Source organism: Nomascus leucogenys, chromosome 21, assembly GCF_006542625.1.
Source record: "Nomascus leucogenys isolate Asia chromosome 21, Asia_NLE_v1, whole genome shotgun sequence".
Classification (NCBI taxonomy): domain Eukaryota; kingdom Metazoa; phylum Chordata; class Mammalia; order Primates; family Hylobatidae; genus Nomascus; species Nomascus leucogenys.
Window position 1 is genome coordinate 20,929,577 of NC_044401.1, and position 21,792 is coordinate 20,951,368.

Consider the following 21,792-nt stretch of genomic DNA (forward strand, 5'->3'; position numbering starts at 1 on the left):
AGATCAAACAGACTTATATGTGTAGAAAAAAATGTATCCTCAGTTACAATAACAATATATACAACAGATATTTTAAAACTTGTTTATCAATTGTTAACCATGTCCCCCATTTGTAATTTACAAGGAAATGGGGTTTTGTAAACGAAATTCTATGAAGGTCTGATCTTAAACATCAGAAGGTGGGTTTCTGCTATATTTAGCATGACCAGATTTTCTAGGTTTTAAATTCTCGGAGCAGAGGAAGAAGTTCCTACTATGAGATCACTGAATTCGGCAGATGATCTCCATCCATTTGACATTTGGGAAGCAGCTACTATATGAAATGTGATACATACTGTGACACAAATTTTTTTTAGTGAATGGCATGATGTGACAGATACATTATTTGCATCTTTGAGTAGTAAGAGGGAATAATTATGGCTATAAAGTACATTCCTGCAATTCTAATGAAAACTATGAAATCATCTAATAGAAAATGTACTTTATGATCCTTTTCTGGAACACATTCAGTTCAACTAACATTGACTTACTGTAAGACATTGTTTCTTTAGTTTTAATTACTCATCATAAACTCATACTGTATAAACAACTCACCGATCCACAGGAGTTGATGTATTCTCTATAAAACTGATAACTTTTTCCCTGACATTAACGGATTTTGTCTTCAAAGCCACAGTCATTTTATTTACTAGTGATTTCATTCCTCTATCACTTGAGCCATTAGGAGATTCGCCCTAAAAAAAGAACATAGATGGATTAACTGCCTCTAAATGACTAGAAGACATACTACTGCTAATGGTTATCTACATGTTATAGACTGAATTGCAATCCCACCAAAATCATATGTTGAAGTCCTAACTCCCAGTATATCTCAGAATGTGACTGTATGTGGAGACAGGGCCTCTGCAGGCATCATTAAGGTTAAATGAGGTCTTTAGGTGGTCTCTAATCCAGTCTGACTGGTGTCCTTGTAAGAAAGAAAGACATGAGCATATGAAAACAGAGAAGAAGCCATGTAAGGACACAGAGGGCAAGGCAGCCATCTGCAAGCCAAGGAGAGAGGCCTCAGGATAAACTAAACCTGCCAATACTTTGATCTTGGACTTTCAGCCTCCAAAACAGTAAGAAAATAAATTTACATTGGTTAAGCCACCAGTTTGTAATATGATATTTTGTTGAGGCAGCTGCAAACTAATTCATTAGGTGAAATCATTTTAAGAATAGAAGGTAGGGCGCGGTGGCTCAGGCCTGTAATCCCAGCACTTTGGGAGGCTGAGGCAGGTGGATCACGAGGTCAGGAGTTCAAGAACAGCCTGGCCAACATGGTGAAACCCCATCTCTACTAAAAATACAAAAGTTAGCCAGGCGTGGTGATGGGTGCTTGTAATCCCAGCTACTCGGGAGGCTGTGGCAGAGAACTGCTCAAACCCGTGAGGTGGAGGTTGCAGTGTGCCAAGAATGTGCCACTGCACTCCAGTCTGCGCGACAGAGCGAGACTCCGTCTCAAAAAAAAAAAAAAAAGGTAGGATAAAAAATTAGGATATACTTGCACATATATGTGTGCGCAGTCTGACATTATCTTGTTATATAAGAAACAGTCAAAACTACTGACCTTTCTTATCTCAGACTAGTCTACAAAAATAAGCAAAAGTATGATCAAACTACTAAACTACTATTTGCACATATGTGAGTGTGGAGTCTGAAATTACCTTATTTATTCAATAAGAAATACTTAAAACTATTAACCTTTCTTATCTCAGACTAGTCTTCAAAACTAAGCAAAAGTATAATCAAACTACTATCCATGTAGCTAAATTTTTAAATATCCCTTGTAAATGTTTGCTTTTTAAAGACATTGCCACTTAGGCCTTTATTTTCTGAAGAAAAGTTATCCTGATGTACCAAATGTAAGAGATGTGAGTATAATTCTTTTTTGTTTGTTTTTTTGTTGTTGTTGTTTTGAGACAGAGTCTTGCTCTGTTGCCCAGGCTGGAGTGCAGAGGTGCGATCTCGGCTCACTGCAACCTCCGCCTCCTGGGTTCAAGCAATTCTCCCTGCCTCAGCCTCCTAAATAGCTGGGATTATAGGCACCTGCCACCACACCTGGCTAATTTTTGAACTCCTGACCTCAGGTGATTCACCTGCCTCGGGCTCCCATAGTGCTGGGATTACAAGCATGAGCCACCGTGCATGGCTGTGAGTATAATTCTTAAATTGTTTCATGGGATTGCTCACATATACCTTCCTAGAAGGCAATTTAGTGATGGGTGTCAAACATTTAAAAGTGATCTTATTTTCTGCCAATTAATTCCTCTTTAGAATTAATGAGAAGGAAGTGCCCAGAAATTTGGGTACTATTTGATGGAAAATTATACAGCCATTACAAACTCATACTATTTTTAAATAGCATTTTAAAATGCTAGAAAATACTCATATGTTTAGTGAAAAAGCAGAAAATAAAATTCTAGGTACGCTATGATCACTACTTTTAAAATAAACACATTCACTAAAAAGGGTTTGATGAAAATACTTTACAATATGAATGGCAAAATTATCTCTGGTACAGCTACAGGTGATTTTGTTTTCTTTATACTTTTCTTATTTACATATGATGCTAAAATGAAAATCTGTTACTTTCATTTTTAGAAGAAATGTCATTAACAAAAAAAACTTTCTATTTCCATATCTAAATTCAAAGCCAAATTAAACTGTAAAAATTCTTTGGTACTTTGAAAAGAATGCTCTTTAAGATAATTTCTAAAATAGCCTCAATCAGTGTTTTTCAAATCTGAATATAAAAGCTTCAATAGAAAAAATATCCAGTGATGTGAATGGGAATATAAATTAGAATGTTTTTGGCGAGCCATTTGATAATAATGCAGAAGTCTAAGGACTTTGGTAACATTTTAATCAAGTTACTCCACTTCCAAGACAAAATAATCATGGCATATGCAAATTTATCACTACAAAAATTAAATAGTGTTTGTAACAGAAAAAAACTGGAAACAATGTAAATATTGAACAATAGAGAACTGAATAAATTATAATACATCCATAAAATGAAATACTATTTAGTTATTTAAAGTGAAAATAGCAAACGTTTACTAAGTAAATGGTGATTTCACACAAAGGCATCAAGTTAAAAATAAGAGTATCAAGTTAAAAATAAGATTCTCAGACAAACCTTATCTGCTGATGTGAAAATAATCTGATTTTGATTTGCATGGCTGAAGATAAACCTCAACTAATACAGGCAGTGAGTTACAATTTCATAATAACTACTATTAAGTATCTGGTGACAGGTACTGTACTTTCCATTTACTTGCACCGTTAATCCTTAAGTTTTCCTTAGAAAGAAGGTTATGTTGTTAACATTTATATTGCACGGGTGGAGAAACCACAGCTCAAAGATCTTGCTGGAGATCATGAAGAAAGTAAGTTGTAGATGAAATCTGAACCTAGGTATGTCAGACCTGTAAGCCCAAGCTACTAACTGTGACCTTGTACTGCAGTTTTCCTTCTGCTTTAAAAAATAACCACTAGGTATGTAAGGATCATTATTTACGAAAATAATTTAATGACATCTAATTCAACTGACATGAAATACTGAAGTACTGGAAAAGCACAGAAGATCTATTACCCAAATATTTCCAAAGAACAGAAAAACAGATTTATCCACTGTAGCAAAACCGGGTTAGTAATACACATCTCAATAACTAAAAACCAAATAAAATAGGATTGGCAACTTGTTCTTGTCTTCCTCTGCCTGGCCAATTCTCAAATGTGGATAGACTCAAGTCCAAATCATTTAAGTCTGTGATGGGGATGGGTACAGACATAGTGTGCACAAGATGATTATGAGCCCTAGTATTCTGGCAAAAACTAACTGGGAGATGCCTGGAATCAGCTTGCTTAAGAGTCCCAGCTATTTATAGGACCCAGATTTGTCCCCATTGATATTTAAGCTGGAGCATACAACTGTCACTACATAATACCGAACTACAGCTGGACATGGAGAAATTTTAATTCAGCAGCTGAACTTCAAGAGCTCCCACCTAGTTTAGCTGTGAAGGCTTGCTGTATCATTTCATTAATCTCACAATAAAGGCTTGCTGTATCATCTCAATCTCACAATAATACGACTCTTCATTGCATGTGTTTGAAATGTTTTGACTCCATTTCTGTTATGGTGGGGGTTTAGTAGTTAATCAACTTTTCTGGGAACTTATCCAAATCCGGTTACATACTCTCTACATACACTTACATCAACAGAATTGATACTGCTCCTTGAGCCTGAGGTACTAGCAATCCAATGGCCATATCCATTTTCTGGCCCATCCACATTAATGTCTGCCAGGTGCTGCTGCAGTGCTTAAGATAAATTAAAACAAAACAAAACAAAACAAAACAAAAACGGAAAATATCAACCCTCTTTGGAAAAATTCATTACCAACGAAATATAATAAACATGTCACAGCTGAGAAAAAAGGACCGAAGGAAATAATCACAGGTATTTCTTTCTGCACGCCTGTAAAGGAGTAAAGGCCTCCAAGCTAGAGCAAACCTTCCTCTTCCTTCTAAAACCCTCTGTACACAGATAACTTTTCTTAACTGACGCCAATGTGATGATAACTGTATAGGCTTTACGTTTTCTTCTTTGGAAGGAAATCTTTCAAGTATTAACAGATAATTTCTGCAACATTTTTATGACATAAAGGATTAATAGAAAACCGATTGTGACTTTTGTTATACCATAAGGAGATACCAATCAATCTCTCCCATAATAAAGAAGCATTGTTAGGCATTAACAGTTACAGAAAGAGAGATTATTCTTGGTAAAGAAATAATTCATGGTTTTAAAAAAGTTTCTAAAATCTGGGCTATACTATAAAAGAATGCTTTTCAGACACTTTTGAGAATTACAAGCTTAATAATCAAATTTTATATCGTTACCAGGATTCCTAATAAATAACACTGAGCCTAGGGCCAATACATGTTTAACACTACTTATTAAAATAACCCCTTTTGTACATCACTCTGGGTATGAACCTCAAAAGTCGTTAGTTATCAGGTCATGACATATAGAAGATAATCATAATCCTTGTTAATATCAACAAAGACCAGGAGGAAATACATCCTAATGTTCCAAAAATCCTAAGTTACAGCCTAACTCCCATGATTAAAGCCTAAGATTCCATTATCCTCAACATATACTGATTTGATTTTTGGAGCTTCAGTTGCACAATTGGTTAGCATGTGATTCTTATATATTGATTTGATTTGATCATTAATTTTCCCCAGCATTTACAGCTCAGTATTTTTTGTAGTATCTCTTTTTCTAATGTAAGACAGGCTCTTTTAAAATCTTATTACTCTGCCTGCAAAGTAAAATTCTCAATACTTGCCTGCAGAGATCCTGCCAATTATTTTACTCTCCTAGATTATTAAATATTAGTCTGCAGTTCTGAAAATATCAGTTTATTTTGTTCCACTTAGCTAACATTTTTTAAACAGAGAATACCTTCAAGTAGTTCAAAAATAAAATAACAAAACACCTAAAGAGTCCAAAGGGTATACTATAAAAAATATTCCTTGAAGTCTTCCTTCCCTGTCCCATCATGTAATCCTTATTCTCCATAGAGGCAATCATATGGGCAGTTTTTCATTCATCTTTACAAAAATATTTTTTGAAAACAAATCTATTAAAATAGTCTTCATCAAATAGTCACTCATTTCAATTGCCTATTACGTTTGTCTGTTATCTGTAAGTCCTCCCGGCCTTGCCTTTTCTGAAAATATTTAATGAATGAAGAAGAGTCTACCCATTAACTAATGTGACCACTCCAGATCAACTCTATTGATAATCAATACAATTTCTTCTGAAACATAGAGGAAAAAAACTAATAAATTAAAATCTTACCCATAAATCCTCCACTGGCAATACTCACATATTCTTTGTTTTTCTGTAATGGAAAAGAAAATTTAAATTCTTCCAAAACTGCGACTTAATTAAAACTTCAGCTAGTTCTAAAACACTGATAAATACAATACCAAGTTATACATTAAATTACTGGGCTTTCTCATTTCCTTGACATTTTGGACTTTGGCAGAGAGAGGTATATCCATTTACCTTATGTATTGTAAGGTCTGGTGCTTGGGTGGGAAGAAGGGAACAACTTCAAGGCTATTAACAAGTCTTGATTTTACTTGTATTATCATTTCAATAGTGCAATGGTCAAACCAAAATTAGTTAAACAGTATTTTAGGATGTAATCAGAGTGATTTTAAAAGCTTTCAAAATATTTTGGGTCCTTTATTAAAAGATAATATAAAAAAACATTACGGCTAATTATGAAGAAATAAGGGAATGTTACCATTTTTCAAACTACTAAAAACATAATGGATCTAAGTAATATAAATAACAAAAAAAAAGAGAAACACAAAAAAGACATCTAAATAGTATTTATCATCTAAAAGAGGCAGGCATCACCCCCTCAGGACCTCCTTCTCCTAAACAAAGAAGTCTGAACACATCTCTAAACTACTGGCTTACAGAAAATACCAGGGACAGAACATGATAAATGACACCATGTGAATGTAATCAGCAAAATCCAGAATGTGGGGAACTCTATAACACAAATTAACTGCTTTTCCCAACAAATATATGCAAGGAAAAAATTTAAAAAAGGAACCTATAAACTAAAAGAAACTTAAAAGACATCAACCAAATGTCAACATCTTGTTTTAGATCTTAGGAAAATCAGGGAAACTTGAACACTAATTAAATTTTTTTTTTTAATAAAGTATGATAGGGCCGGGCGTGGTGGCTCATGCTTGTAATCCCAGCACTTTGGGAGGCCGAGGCGGGCGGATCACGAGGTCAGGAGATCGAGACCACGGTGAAACTCCGCCTCTACTAAAAATACAAAAAAAAATTAGCCGGGCGTGGTGGCGGATGCCTGTAGTCCCAGCCACTCGGAGAGGCTGAGGCAGGAGAATGGCGTGAACCCGGGAGGTGGAGCTTGCAGTGAGCCGAGATTGCACCACTGCACTCCAGCCCGGGCAACAGAGAGAGACTCTGTCTCAAGCAAAAAAAAAAAAAAAAAAAAAAAAAAAAAGTATGATAATGATGTGGTTATGCCTTTATAATGAGTTTATGGCATTCAGTTCTCCCTACTTTTCAATTTCCTTGAAACTTTCCATAATAAAAATTGGGGAAAAAATTTATAAAACCACATAAAGAACTTGAATAATTAAAAAAAGTTCACAATATTCCAAACTCTTGCCCTATGACAGCCCCCACAATATACAGTATAGTTTATACTGAAGCGTTTTTATTATTTTATTTTGTTTTTGAGGATAGGGTCTCGCTCTGTCACCCAGGCTGGAGTGCAGTGGCATGACTATGGCTCACTGCAGCCTCAATCTCCCAGCTCATGCGATTCTCCTGCCTCAGCCTCCCAAGTAGCTTGGACTACAGGTGAGCACATCCACATGCAGTTAATATTTTTATTTTTTGTAGAGACAGGGTCTCATTATGTTGCCCAGGGTGGTCTTGAACTCCTGGGCTCAAGTGATCGTCCCATCTCAGTCTACCAAAGTACTGGGATCATAGGTGGGAGCCACCGTGCCTGGCCTGAAGCATTTTTAGAATAGACCAGTTAAATTTATGAGTGACATGAATTTGGTTCCTTATTTTTGTTATTCCATATGCTTCTAAACTCTTTCCTTTAATAAAATTTAAAATTATCCTACAATCCCTCTCCCAAATATCCTGTTCCTTCTCTGATTTTGCTTTTCAAGGATTTCGTCTTTAAACTAATTTTTTCAAACCAGATTCCCAGTAAAATACAACATAAATAGAAATGAATCCAAAGTGAGTGGCTTGTGTATTACCATGCCTACCATCTTGCTGATTCCATAGTTCAGGACCATACAAAGTAATGACTTCAACACATAAACTGCCAAAGAATACCTCATAAGCAACTATTATAATAAAAAACAAGCCATCACTGAGTGACATTTTTATAAAAGCAGAGAAACAGGTTGCATAAAATCACTAATTCAAATTAGTTGTGTTGAAGACAATATTTAAACACAAAAAGGAAAGATGGCTAGGTGTTGTGAATGAATATGCATATGTATTTATTCAGTTTCAGATGAAGATATTAAGATGAATTATATAGTTACTGTAAAAAGTACTAGGACATAAATACACATAAAGATCAATGTAACATAATAGGCCAGGTGCAGTGGCCCACGCCTGTAATCCCAGCACTCTAGGAGGCCGAGGAGGGCGGATCATTTGAGGTCCGGAGATCACTATGTCAGCCTGGCCAACATAGCGAAACCCCATCTCTACTACAAATACAAAAACTAGTCAAGCGTGGTGGCGCGTGCCTGTAGCCCAGCTACTCGAGAGGCTAAGGCAGGAGAATTGTTTGAATCCAGGATGCGGAGGTTGCAGTGAGTCAAGATCGCGCCACTGCACTCCAGCCTGGGCGACAGAGCAAGACTCCATCTCAAAAATAAAATAATAACAAATAGAAAAAAAAAATAAAAGATCAAAGTAACATAATAATCCAGAAATAGATCTTGATGCACAGAGGAACTCAGTATATTAAGGTGGTATTTCAAATTGTACAATTTGTAAGTTATCTGGAGAAATTTTTTTTTAATTCCTATCTTACTTCTTACACAAAATAAATTCCAGATGGTTTGAGTTAAATATAAAAAAAAATCATATAAGCATATGAGAAAAATCTGGAGACCTTAACAAGTCACAAAACCAAGAAAAGTACAGATAAATCTGACAAGCAAAAAGTTATCTATGTAAATTTTTTAAAGGTGATAACATTAACCAAACAAAACTGAAATAATTAATGTCAGCATACCTGTAAAAAGTGTGCCAGGACCATGTTCATATACATGTCTTCTTCCTCCCTGCCACTGCCCATAAAACAGAGGTGCTCCCCACCAGCTATGGAGCCAGATTCAATGGACTGCTTCTGTGCTTCCAGCAAGGATTTTACTGACTGTGCAAACTCAGATGGATTCTGGAGCATCTAGACAATTTTTTTAAAGTTAAAAACTTGACAAGCCAGTGTTTCACATATATTTGTAAATTTGACATTTTTTTAGGAAAAACCCCAATATTTAAAGTGCCACGATGAAAATGAAGGGAAAAAAGGCTCTTATAAATAAAATCCCTGGGATAAGATAAATATTTATAAATGTATCTATAATACAATAGAACAAAAGTTGAACATTCACACAAAGATTGATGCAAAGAAAGTAATTCTCTACTAGAGAAAAACTGTTTGTTGTTCTTGTTTTTTCTTATATAACAAGTAGCAACAGTGTCCTTAGATATCAAGACAGAAAGAGTATAAAACTATAGATCAAAACAAGCTCTATTTTTTTAGTTTCCCCTTAGATGGTAAACCATGTGGTTCTTAGAGGACTGTCAGAAATAACGTTAAGAAGGCATTTGTTTATCAGCACTATTCCAGGTAATGGAGACACAAGGATGAAATATTCATTTCTTACCCTCAAGGAAACAAGTATGACAATAACTACAAAGATGTTTAAAAACTGTTTTAATGGAGATACACAGAAAGTATGGTGAAAAATAGAAAAATGGAGAGACTATATAGAAAAGCAATTTGTAAAAAAGAAAAGCAAATACAAACAGCACACTCACAAAAAAATAATGTTCAACCTCATCGGTAATTACAACTATTTTTCACTCATCACTCTGGTAAGATAAGAAAAGATTGATAATGTCCAGTAATGCCAATGGCATTCTCATTTAGAGTTCTGAAAGGTAAGAAGGTTCCACCATTTTTTTCTTTTTGAGATGGAATCTCCCTCTGTCACCCAGGCTGGAGTGCAGTGGTGCGATCTTGGCTCACCGCAACCTCCGCCTCCCAGGTTCAGCCAATTCTCCTACCTCAGCCTCCCGAGTAGCTGGGTTCCTCCTTTTTAAAGGGCAATACGGTAGTCTCTAGCAAAATGTATATATCCACACACCTCAACAAAACAATTTTATTTTTAAGAATCTATTTTATAGAAATATTTGCATAAGTTCAAAAAATGTATAAAAAGATGTTAACTGCAGCATTATTACAAGAAAACAAAAAATAACCCACATATACATCAATCAGGCAATAAATTACAGTATACCTACATGTACCATGGACCACTATGCATCATTATAAAGAATGTACTTAAATCAAAAGATCTCTTAGAAACTGTTACATGAAAAGTCAAGTGGCAAAACAAAAAATATGTAAATAGATATTAAAGGTCTGGAAGATTAAGTAAATTGATAATATTCTTTAAAATTTTTTAAAAATTCAAGCCGGGCATGGTGGCTCACGCCTGTAATCCCTGCACTTCGGGAGGCCGAGGTGGGCAGATCACTTGAAGCTGGGAGTTTGAGACCAGCCTGGCCAACATGAACCCCCTCCTCTACTAAAAGTAAAAAAAATTAGCCAGACGTGGTGGTGCACACCTGCAGTCCCAGCTACTGTGGAGGCTGAGGCTGGAGAATCGCCAGAACCTGGGAGGCTGAGGTTGCAGTGAGCCAAGATCATACTACTGCACTCCAGCCTGAGTGGCAGAGTAGAAACTCTGTCTCAAAAAAAAAAAAAAAAAAAAAAAATTAATTCAAGTATTTATGAATCACTTGAGTAAATTTTAAAAATAGCAATGAGAGAGGAATCAAGGAAGAGAAAGGCACAGAGTTCACCTACAGAATATGGATGAGCTAAGATAGCCTTTCTCACAATATCTGTTAGTTCTCCCTCAGTATTACCTAGGCCCTTTCACACACCCTTTCAGTCTCAGCATCAAATTTTTCAGACAAGTTGGGAAGGGGAAAGGTAGACTTAACATTTAGCTAAGAGGTTTCTTATCCCATTCCTGTGTTCCCCATCCCTGAGGCTTTAATGATCCCAGAATGGCTGAAATGATGTTAGCCTCAATTCTACCAACGGCTCTATACATCTCTGACAATTATTTACTTTACCATTCTTCAAATTAAATGACCCAGGATAGTAGTTTTAATAACTAAGTACTTATATGCCAGATACTACCCTTATTAAATATTAGTTTATTATATGCATACTCATGATTAAAAATGGCTCATATATAAAGCCTACAGAATTCTTACTCAATTACAGTAAGAGCTGATATCCAAAGAGTACTTAGTAGGTGCAGTGCACTATGCTAAGTGCTCTACTAGGTAGCTCAAACTAAGTTCAGAATTTACTGACATAACAATGGCATGCAATAGTAAGCCATAGTGAGCATTGTTTTCAACTACCCTTTATGATGCCAAAAGGGTATCTGGGCCAGGCATGGTGGCTCACGCCTATAATCCCAACACTTTGGGAGGCTGAGGCAGGGGGATCACCTGAGGTCAGGAGTTCGAGACCAGCCTGGCCAACATGGTGAAAGCCCGTCTCTACTAAAAATACAAAAAACTAGCTGGGCCTGGTGGCAGGCACCTGTAATCCCAGCTACTAGGGAGAGTGAGGCAATATAGCTTGAACCCAGGAGGCAGAAGTTGCAGTGAGCCGAGATTGCACCATTGCACTCCTGCCTGGGCAACAAGGGCGAAACAAACAAATAAACAAACAACAATAAAAACACAAAAGGGTATTTGGGTGAAAAGGAAACTTGACAGCAACACTTTTCTCATAAGGGCAGAGACTTCCTCCTTAAGCAGAAAGAAAAAAATCCCCAATCTGGGACCTATATATTTATTTACGAACTGAAAGAAAAAAAGTTACTTTAAGAATAATTAATCAGCATTTATACTAACCAGATCTGAATCTAAGTGGAAAGCAGTTGATAAATGCCCAGCATTATATTGTTCTGCAGGACGGCAATCCACCACAAAGAACCGGACTCCTTCCTAAAAGGGAAACAACATTTGACATACAGGAATTTCCCATGAGGTTCACACTGCACAACATAATATTCACGGTTAACCAAAGGAAGCGAACAAGTTTATCGAAAAATGGATCTCTCATGGAATTGGGAGGACCTTGTTAGTATAGAAAATAACCCGAAGGTCTTAAATACTTTTATTTCTTTTAAACAGTTAAAATATTTTTCTTTTTTAGATGTTGTTCTTTACTGGAAAGTCTTAAAATACATAGAAGGAGAGTGTCTGAGCTATAAAACTAATTATAAAATGCTATATAGTTATAAACACAACTCTAGATATGCTATTCTTTTTTGCAAATAAATCTGCAAATTTATCAACAGCTCAACTCACATAAGAACTAAACATCTATTTCGTGTGGGGGGATGAAGGGAGAATGTTCTGAAATACCAGTTTCAACTATAGAAGTTCACGTGGATCTCTTTAAACTGGATAACATGTTTTCATTTGTTTTTTAATATTAGTTTGAATAAGAAAAAAGTGAGATGCTTGTATTTTGAAAATTCTCAATAACCAGCGCAGATACAATAAGAAATCCAACTAAGAAAGATCTACCATAAAAGGCTATTTTCCCATGTCCATTCCTTTCCTGCCCTCAACCTTGGAAATACACCACACCTTCCAAATACACACCATGGTTAACTGCTGCAATACTAGTAATAAAGACCATATATTAAAAACATCATTGGTCAAACTGACTTATCAGATTTTCATGAAGAAAATTTCATTTTCACAATTCTCCTTTGCTATAAGTTGTATGGAACTAAACCATGTAATTCAATTAGCTGTAAACTACCAGAAACCGTTAAATGCTAAATTCACCCTTTTAAGTATTTTATACAATGCCACATTCAGTCGCTCTACTGAAATATGAAAAAAGATACGGCGATTTACAAAAACTGGTGTCAAGAATGTCAACAATAATTAATTATAGACAATTAAAACACCACACAAGCTGACAAGTTTTAAAATGACCCTTTGAACATAACATTTAACATAATCATCCAAAAAGCCAAAAGAGCCACCTTGTTGCAGTAAATTGATTTTGTGGGAATCAATGAACAGGGAGGAAGTTGGTTCCTTGTATTTAAAATGAACAGTCCCCTAACAAACTGGGTTTCCTTTACTTACCCCTTGTAGCTGATTCGCTTGAAGGATCTCTGACACGGAGATGGCCAGACAAAGAGCCTGACTCAGATCTGCATCATCATCCTTAATTCCCAACAAAGTACTACCAAAGAGATGGTGATTATCCTGTTTGAAGGGAAATTTTTAAACATTATGAAAAAAAATCAAAATTTCTTCCTAAAAATATTCTTATTAAACCGTGGTAAACGGTAAAATTACAATACTCGTGAGTTGTGATTTTTAAAACTTAATACTACATAATCTCATTTTATAGGCTAAGAACTACAAAAATGTCACATAAAGTCCCTGTCAGTGTTCACACAAAATGAAAGACTAAGAAAAATAAACACATTCTAAATAGCTATTTTCTATACTACCACATGTAGTTAATATTGAATTTTAAAAATGGTTACTTACAATTTTTCATATCTTAATAAAAACAAATAGGTGGCAGAAATCTATTGCATAAATGAGTTAAAATACTGATCCACAGCCTGCTCTAATTCACAATGTCTGAAGAATAAAAGGTGCAGCTCTTGAATGAGAAAAAAAATAAGATTTCTTTTTCATTCAGTATTTTAAACTACTATCCTACCATCTGACTTATCCAGCATTGTTAAGAACTGAAGAGTTCTATATAAGAAAATTATTAAAATAGTTGAAATTGGTCCTTAGAAATAAAGTCTTTTTAAATTAGTTATTTTTGAGGGAAAATGATCTTAAAAGGATTCCTTTGCCTGCTTTCTAAAACACAGTATACTAAACATAATTTAACTTTATCTTGACATTTCAGTGACACGATGAGTACCAACTAGAAATTATTACGGCAGAATGCTTTAAAAAAAAAAAAAAAAAAGACAATAATGCTCTCATGGGCACCTGAAGTCACATAGAAACCTGTCTGCTTTATAAACTTGTGCCTCTTCCACTATTAGCTTTTGCTTCTTAGAGTTTCATTTTTCAGGAGTTCACATCACTCATACTTCTAATCTGGTGTCCTTTATTAGGCCATCCGTCTGGTCTAAGGATCTAAGTCTTTATGGGGCCTAAATGATCTTGCTTTATAAGACAGCTCAGCATTACTAAGACTGTACAAGCCTGAACTCCAGAGAAAAGTGGCAAAACTCTACCTCCTCCACTGGATTACTACTGTAATTTTTTTTTTTTTTTTTTTTGAGACAGAGTCTTCGCTCTGTTGCCCAGGCTAGAGTGCAGTGGCACAATCTCAGCTCACTGCAAACTCCGCCTCCTGGGTTCACGCCATTCTCCTTCCTCAGCCTCCCGAGTAGCTGGGACTACAGGCGCCCACCACCACGCCTGGCTAATTTTTTGTATTTTTTTAGTAAAGAGAGGGTTTCACCATGTTAGCCAGGATGGTCTCGATCTCCTGACCTCATGATCCACCTGCCTTGGCCTCCCAAAGTGCTGGGATTACAGGCGTGAGCCACCACGCCCGGCCCTGTAATATAATTTTTAAAGTCAAGAAAGCACTAATTTAGAAAATATTTCAGTCAATTTTCTTATGATCAGAAATGACAATAATCAGAAGAGAGGTAAGATGCTTTCTACTATCTTTTTAACTTGTCTGTTCTTCCACTAGGGAGGGTATTTACAGAGATGAAAAAAAAAAAAATCACACAAAACTACAACACATAAAGAAACAGAAAAAATTGACGACCTATTTTAACTAAAGTGAATACAAAGTAATAAAACAATGTACAAAATATGAAATACAAAATAGTTGGTCATTTCTGGTCTTATACCTTCCTAAAAGAAGCCGGTGTTTTGCTGCAATAATACTGAGCCAGAGAGAAAAGGTCTTCTATATCTTCTATATTCAGACTGGATGGAGTATTTTCCAAGAACTCTGAAATATTATAGACATAATATTTAGTAGTTTGTGAAAAATGCAAACATTAACATTGTTTATGTATCAGAGCTGAAATATCTTCATCATAAATACTATGCAAATGGAGTCTCAACAGTGGTGCTTTTACAATGACTTGTGGAAAAGTGGATTTCTCCAAATGAGCTGAAACTGTTAATGTAAATCTCTTGTTAGTGAAGGATGGTGTCAGGCAATCAAATCAAATTCATTAACCTTAATTAGAATTCTATGATTTATTTATTTAACAAACATTTATGAAGAAGTGCCAGGGCCCCTGAACAAACAAAATATCTAAGAAATAGTTACTGACTTAAAGAACTTTGTCTTGTGTGAAAAAATAAAAATAAATCATTATAATATAGTAAGATAAACATTATTATACAGATAGCACAAAGTGCCAGGCAATATAGAGAGGAAGTAACTATCTCTATGTGGGGGATATGGTGGGGAGAATCCAAAAGGAGAACCAAGGTTTCACAATTGAAATATCATATAAACTGAGTATTGAAAGGTAAATTAAGGATGGGTAGGGAGGAACAGAGGAGGGCAATCTATTCGAACAGTGAAACTAAAGAAATAGTATATGGAAAAGAATGAAAGAGTGAACAAATGTGAAAGAATGAATGAAGATGGCAAAATAAAGGAAAATAGTCTTTAAGGTCTGTACCTAGAGAGTGTTTATATAATCTGAGAGTTGAATGGAGCCTCAGAGCTCTTCTAGACTAATCTCCTAAATTTATGAATGAGGAAACTGAGTAACTTACACAGACAAAGAGACCCAAAATGTTTTCACTACATGAAATGATACTTACGGATAACTTCTTCTTTGCTGTCTGACTCTTGTGTTAAAATAACTTCTCTGTAAAAGGGAATCAAATCAATTTGAGTTAAATATTAACAGAGCACCCTGAGAAAACAGGAACAAAAATCTAACCAACCAGATACTTACTTTGCATTAACAAGGATAATTAACATTAAGAAATAAATAAAAAATGGATCTGCTTGTTGTAGATATCCATCCCATATTGCCTGAGTGACTTCAATGGAACAGTAACATGCAAAAAGACTTCCAAGCTGTAATCAGGAAATGAAATGAGAGACATAAACCACTGGAGGTGACTTGTTCTCTTAAAAGTATTAAAGCAAATGAATAAGAAACATTACATCAAATTATCTGCACCTGATATTTAATGCGTACCTTAATCTTAGTGTATGAAATCCAAAGGCAAAACATGTGAATTGAAGGGACAATGGAGCCACTTATTAACTGTGTGACTTAGGACATGCCAACCTCTTTAAAACTTCCATTTTTACTTCTGTAAAAAAGAGGAATACTGCTACCCATCTTCTACTACTATTGTGAAAAGAATACCTAAAGTAACTAGCACATATCTTTGCCATAGCATAACTAGCATAATTATGGTCTGAGCTCCATAAGAGTAACTAAAATAATTACAATGTAGTAACAGCACAGTATTTAAATTACAAGGTAATTGTGAGGATCAAACATGGTAATTTAAGAGCAGCTAATGAAACTTTAATCATAACATAAATATGAATTGCTCCCTTATACATCACTTGAAAGAGATTAGGCCAGGCACAGTGGCTCACGCCTGCAAACCCAGCACTTTAGGAGGCCAAGGTGGGTGGATCATCTGAGGTCAGGAGTTTGCGACCAACCTGGCCAACATAGTGAAACCCCGTCTCTACTAAAAATACAAAAATTAGCCAGGCATCATGGCGCGTGTCTGTAGTCCCAGCTACTTGGGAGGCTGAGGCAGAAGAATCACTCGAACCTGGGAGGCAGAGGTTGCAGTGAGAAGAGATCTCACCACTGCACTCCAGCCTGGGTGACAGAGTGAGACTCTGAAAAAAAAAAAAAAAAAAAAAAAAAAAAAAATTTAAACAACATTCATATCCTTCAATAGATTTCAGGAGCTAAGAGTTGTTAATTTATAAGCAACTCTACAGCCCAACTGTGTTTTAAGTTGCATGAAGTAATATTTTTAGATCATTCAACTTTCATTATTAGATACATAAATAATTCCATCTACAGGTTTCAACTTAAAACATTTTTAACGGCTAAAGAGAATTAACGGGAACACATATATTTAGTGCACTCTTTGTGCAATACTAAGCTAATACTAAACTATTATCACGTATCATCAAAAAAATCTCTTACTTAAATTCTCACAACAGGCCTGGAAAGTAAACACATTCCTCCCCATTTTACAGGTGAGAAAGTAGATTTCAATTACTTTGAAATCTTGGATTACTTTACTTTCTCAAGCTCACAGAGCTAGTGAGTGGTGGTGGGAACAGAAAAAAGCCTGAGATTCCACAGCCCATGTACAGCTTTTAAAATACATAATGCTACTAATGTTTTTTGTGGTTGCTTTAAAAATTACGATTACAAACACAGATTAAAAAAAGTACATACAAACAGAATAGCAATATACAGTCATCTTTAAGCTCACTTAGCTCAGCTAAAGTTACCACTGCATTGCTCACAGTGGTTTAGGAATTACTTTTTAATTGTTTCTGACTTAAAGAACTTTGTCTTGTGTGAAAAAATAAAAATAAATCATTATCATTTTTAAGTATCATTATCATCTCATGATACTTAAAAAACTCTATTTCATCAACATGATACTAGTGGCAAGAGTAAACTATCTGAGGCCAGGCGCGGTGGCTCACGCCTGTAATCCCAGCACTTTGGGAGACCGAGGTGGGTGGATCACGAGGTCAGGAGATCGAGACCATCCTGGCTAACATGGTGAAACCCCGTCTTTAATAAAAATACAAAAATTAGCTGGGCATGGTGGCGGGCGCCTATAGTCCCAGCTACTCGGGAGGCTGAGGCAGGAAGAATGGTGTGAACCCAGGAGGCGGAGCTTGCAGTGAGCCGAGACTGTGCCACTGCACTCCAGCCTGGGCGAAAGAGCAAGACTCCATCTCACAAAAATAAATAAATAAATAAACAAACAAACAATCTGGCATATCAGCTGAAGAGAAACCACTCAGTTTAAACCTCCAGCTACCAGCACGAATTCAGAGCTCTGGCATCAGAAATGGCATTTCCTAGGCAGAGAGACCTCTATTAATTATTAAAATGCTTAAGAAAAAAAATAGTTGGCCGGGCGCAGTGGCTCAAGCCTGTAATCCCAGCACTTTTGGAGGCCGAGGCGGGCGGATCACGAGGTCAGGAGATCGAGACCATTCTGGCTAACACGGTGAAACCCCGTCTCTACTAAAAACACAAAAAATTAGCCGGGCGTGTTGGCGGGCGCCTGTAGTCCCTACTCGGGAGGCTGAGGCAGGAGAATGGCGTGAACCCCGGGAGGCGGAGCTTGCAGTGAGCCAAGATCGCGCCACTGCACTCCAGCCTGGGGGACAGAGCAAGACTCCGTCTCAAAAAAAAAAAAAAAGAAAAAAAATAGTTTACTACTTTAACACAAATAGGTAGATTCAGTGGCAACATATAAATCTCAGAGAAGCTACAGTTTGACAAGACTAGGCTTGGCTCACACCTGTAATCCCAGCACTTTGGGAGGCCTGGGTGGGAGGATTGCTTGAGCCCAGGAGATCGAGATCAGCTCAGGCAATATGGTGAGACCTTGTCTCTACAAAAAAATTAAGACGTTAGCCAACTGTGGTGGTGCATGCCTGTAGTCCCAGCTACTCAGGAGGCTGAGGTGGGAGAATCACTTGAGCCCGGGAGGTGGAGCTTGCAGTGAGCCAAGACTGTGCCACTGCACTGCAGCCTGAGAGACCAGAGCAAGACTTCGTCTCAAAAACAAAAAACTGACAAGACTGTGGCCAAGAGGGAATTAAAGAACAGGCTACTAAGGTTTGAGATTTAATGAGCCCAGAAGTGAAACCAGTTAGAATTCTCCAATTACCCATTTCCTGATTGTTAACTCATCCTATCATCCTCTGAAGTAGGTACAGTACTATTATTTCCATTTTGCAGATGAGGAATTGAAGCTCAGAGGCTGTCTTAGATCACACAGTTAATAACGGGAAGAAATGGGATTCTTCCTGAAGAAAAGTTAAGTAATACATAATAAAAGAATATGAATATATAGTCTCCTAGCACCCAACCATTGTTTTAGAAAGATCTCAAGTTAACCAGAAGAGCAGCAGTTAACCAGAAGTGTGGTCTGGGGACCTCCTAGAAGTCCCCAGGATTCTTTACAAAGGATCTGTAAGGTCGAAACTATTGTTACAAAAATATGTAGAATTTACCTGCCTTTTTCATATGTATTCCCTTGAAAATGAACAACAGAATTTTCCAACAGCTACATGATATGTGATATTATCACAGACTGAAATAAGGGCCAGGTGTGGTGGCTCAGACCTGTAATCCCAGCACTTTGGGAGGCTGAAGTGAGCGGATCACCTGAGGTTAAGAGTTCGAGACCAGCCTGGCCATCGTGGTGAAGCCCCGTCTTTCCTAAAATTACAAAAATTAGCCAGGCAAGGTGGCCGGCACCTGTAATCCAAGCTACTTGGGAGGCTGAGGCAGAAGACTCGCTTGAACCTGGGAGGCGGAGGTTGCAGTGAGGCAAGATTGCGCCACGGCACTCCAGCCTAGGTGATAAGAGTGAAACTCCATCTCAAAAGAGAGAAAAAAAAAAAGCAGACATGATAATCCATCTTTGATATAGCCAAACATTAATGAGATTTGCAAAAATATAAAACAATCCCGTTACTCTAATTTTCTTTTGGAAAATAGTTGTTTATTTTAAAATAGGCTATTTATATCAACATGTAATAAATTTATAATTAGTTTTAAATAAAATAATAAACATTTAAAATTCCTTAAATTTTTTTTTTTTTTTTTTTTTTGAGACAGAGTCTCACTCTGTTGCCCAGGCTGGAGTGCAACGGTGCGATCTCGGCTCACTGCAACCTCTGCCTCCCAGGTTCAAGTGATTCTCCTGCTTCAGCCTCCCGAGTAGCTGGGGTTACAGGTACATGCCACCACACCCAACTAATTTTTGTATTTTTAGTAGAGACGGGTTTCGCCATGTTGGCCAGGCTGGTATCAAACTTCTGACATCAAGTGATCTGCCTTCCTTAGCCTCCCAAAGTGCTGGGATTACAGGCGTGAGCCACTGTGCCTACTCTAGTTTTAACAACTTCTCAATATAATCCATATGGATCATCAACAAATTTTAAGAGTGTAAAGGGTCCCGACACCAAAAGGTTTGAGGACCACTGACCTAAGTAAAGACTTTGAGACCACTGACCTAAAGTAAGACTTCCCATTGAAAATACAAATACAGAATGATAGAGCACTGAGTTATACTTTATATTCTTTTATATTAACCATTTGATAACCTTAAGTCATTTTCCTTGTGACTGTATACCAATTCTTATACACACCACCAACAATTTAAACAAAGTTCTCAATTGAACTGATATATGTATCACATATTACATGTATATATTCATATTTATCACATATATGTAAATATTAGTTGTAATATTTATTTGTAATTAGTTGTAAATAGTTACATTTACACATACATGTAAAACAATAAAAGTAAACTTCATATCAAATAATCTGAACTAACACAAGTGAAGAGCAAAAAAAGTTATTTTGAAATGCCAGTAATTTTACCCCTTTGGTTTAAACAGTAATGATCTATAATTAGGGCTTTTCTCTTCCTTGAAAAAAAAAAACCCACCTAACTATAGCTTTATATAAATCTATTTTTCATTAAATGTTCCTACTTTCACTTTATTACCCAGTTGAGTGCATAGGAGTCTGGAGTAATTTTCTTTGTATCAAGGTAAGAACAAAGCTCAGGCTCATGGTATTGGATGAGCAACCTGAAGAGATGAAATGGTCTCCCTTTCTGGGAACAATCCCTAGAAGACAAGAGAAGCAAATTTTTTTTGCATTAATAGATCAAAAATAATCACATCAGTAACCAATCTTCCTGCTATACCCTCCACAGTATTCACTGGAAGCCTATCTGACAGTAGCAGGCAGAGGTTTCTTGCTAATACCTTTTTCAATGTCCCTGACTTGACAAAAGTTGTAGAAACAGTAGGTCTAAAGCCACTCTAGGGACATTCTCACAGGTGAACCCAGGCAGCACTCCAGTGAGAGAACTACAGGGATCACTGAAAACAAATTTAGGTTATTTTGATAAGGCTGGGATCCCAAAAGGAGGTCTGGAGAGTCCTTCCTTCTCTGCCAAAAAAGAGGAACTTCTAGAAACTAGGCTTCAGGTTAGCTCCACAGTTTATATACTCAATTAGGAATGTCCTTTAGCAAAGTACAAGTCTGAAATGGGCAGGTGAACATTTCAGAAATAATGGCCTTAAAAACTGTTGAAGTGGCCCAAGTACCAACTCCTCAGAGCAAATTCCAGAAGGTGCCAAAATACTCATCTTGTTCAATAACTGTCCTACTTCAAAGGGTTATTGTGAGAGCAAAATAGAAAAATTGAATCTGAATGTTGTTTTACAGTAAAAGGCACCAAACATATACATTAACATTTTTATCTAAAGCCTTTTTAAAAACAAATATTATCTTTTCCTGTCAGAGACTTCAAAAGTAGAAAGAAGGTATTCTACTTATTACCTGGGTGGTGAAATTATCTGTACACCAAACCCCCGTAACACACAATTTACCTATATAACAAACCTGCACACGTACCCCTAAACCTAGAATAAGAGTTAGAAATAATTACAAAGCACCTACAGATGCATTTTGGGCCATGGATTTCCTACAGTTTCTAGTCATCATCTCAGGAAGCATCTCAGCCTGCTCAGCTCTAAGAAGACTCCTCTGCCACGGGTC

The 21,792-nt window shown here is 36.5% G+C and overlaps 1 protein-coding gene across 2 annotated transcripts in view; it reads right to left on the bottom strand.

Annotated features, from left to right (window-relative positions):
* TBC1D23 (TBC1 domain family member 23) overlaps positions 1-21,792 on the bottom strand; it is a 63,636-nt gene that overhangs the window by 14,510 nt on the left and 27,334 nt on the right. For both annotated transcript variants that reach the window (XM_003261732.4, XM_030801921.1), the window contains 10 exons: positions 20,729-20,852; positions 15,922-16,046; positions 15,785-15,831; positions 14,848-14,951; positions 13,088-13,210; positions 11,831-11,923; positions 8,895-9,065; positions 5,921-5,963; positions 4,265-4,371; positions 595-734 (listed from right to left, as the gene is read on the bottom strand). In XM_003261732.4, coding sequence (XP_003261780.1) covers positions 595-734; positions 4,265-4,371; positions 5,921-5,963; positions 8,895-9,065; positions 11,831-11,923; positions 13,088-13,210; positions 14,848-14,951; positions 15,785-15,831; positions 15,922-16,046; positions 20,729-20,852 — 1,077 coding nt within the window. The remainder of the gene's footprint in view (positions 1-594; positions 735-4,264; positions 4,372-5,920; positions 5,964-8,894; positions 9,066-11,830; positions 11,924-13,087; positions 13,211-14,847; positions 14,952-15,784; positions 15,832-15,921; positions 16,047-20,728; positions 20,853-21,792) is intronic.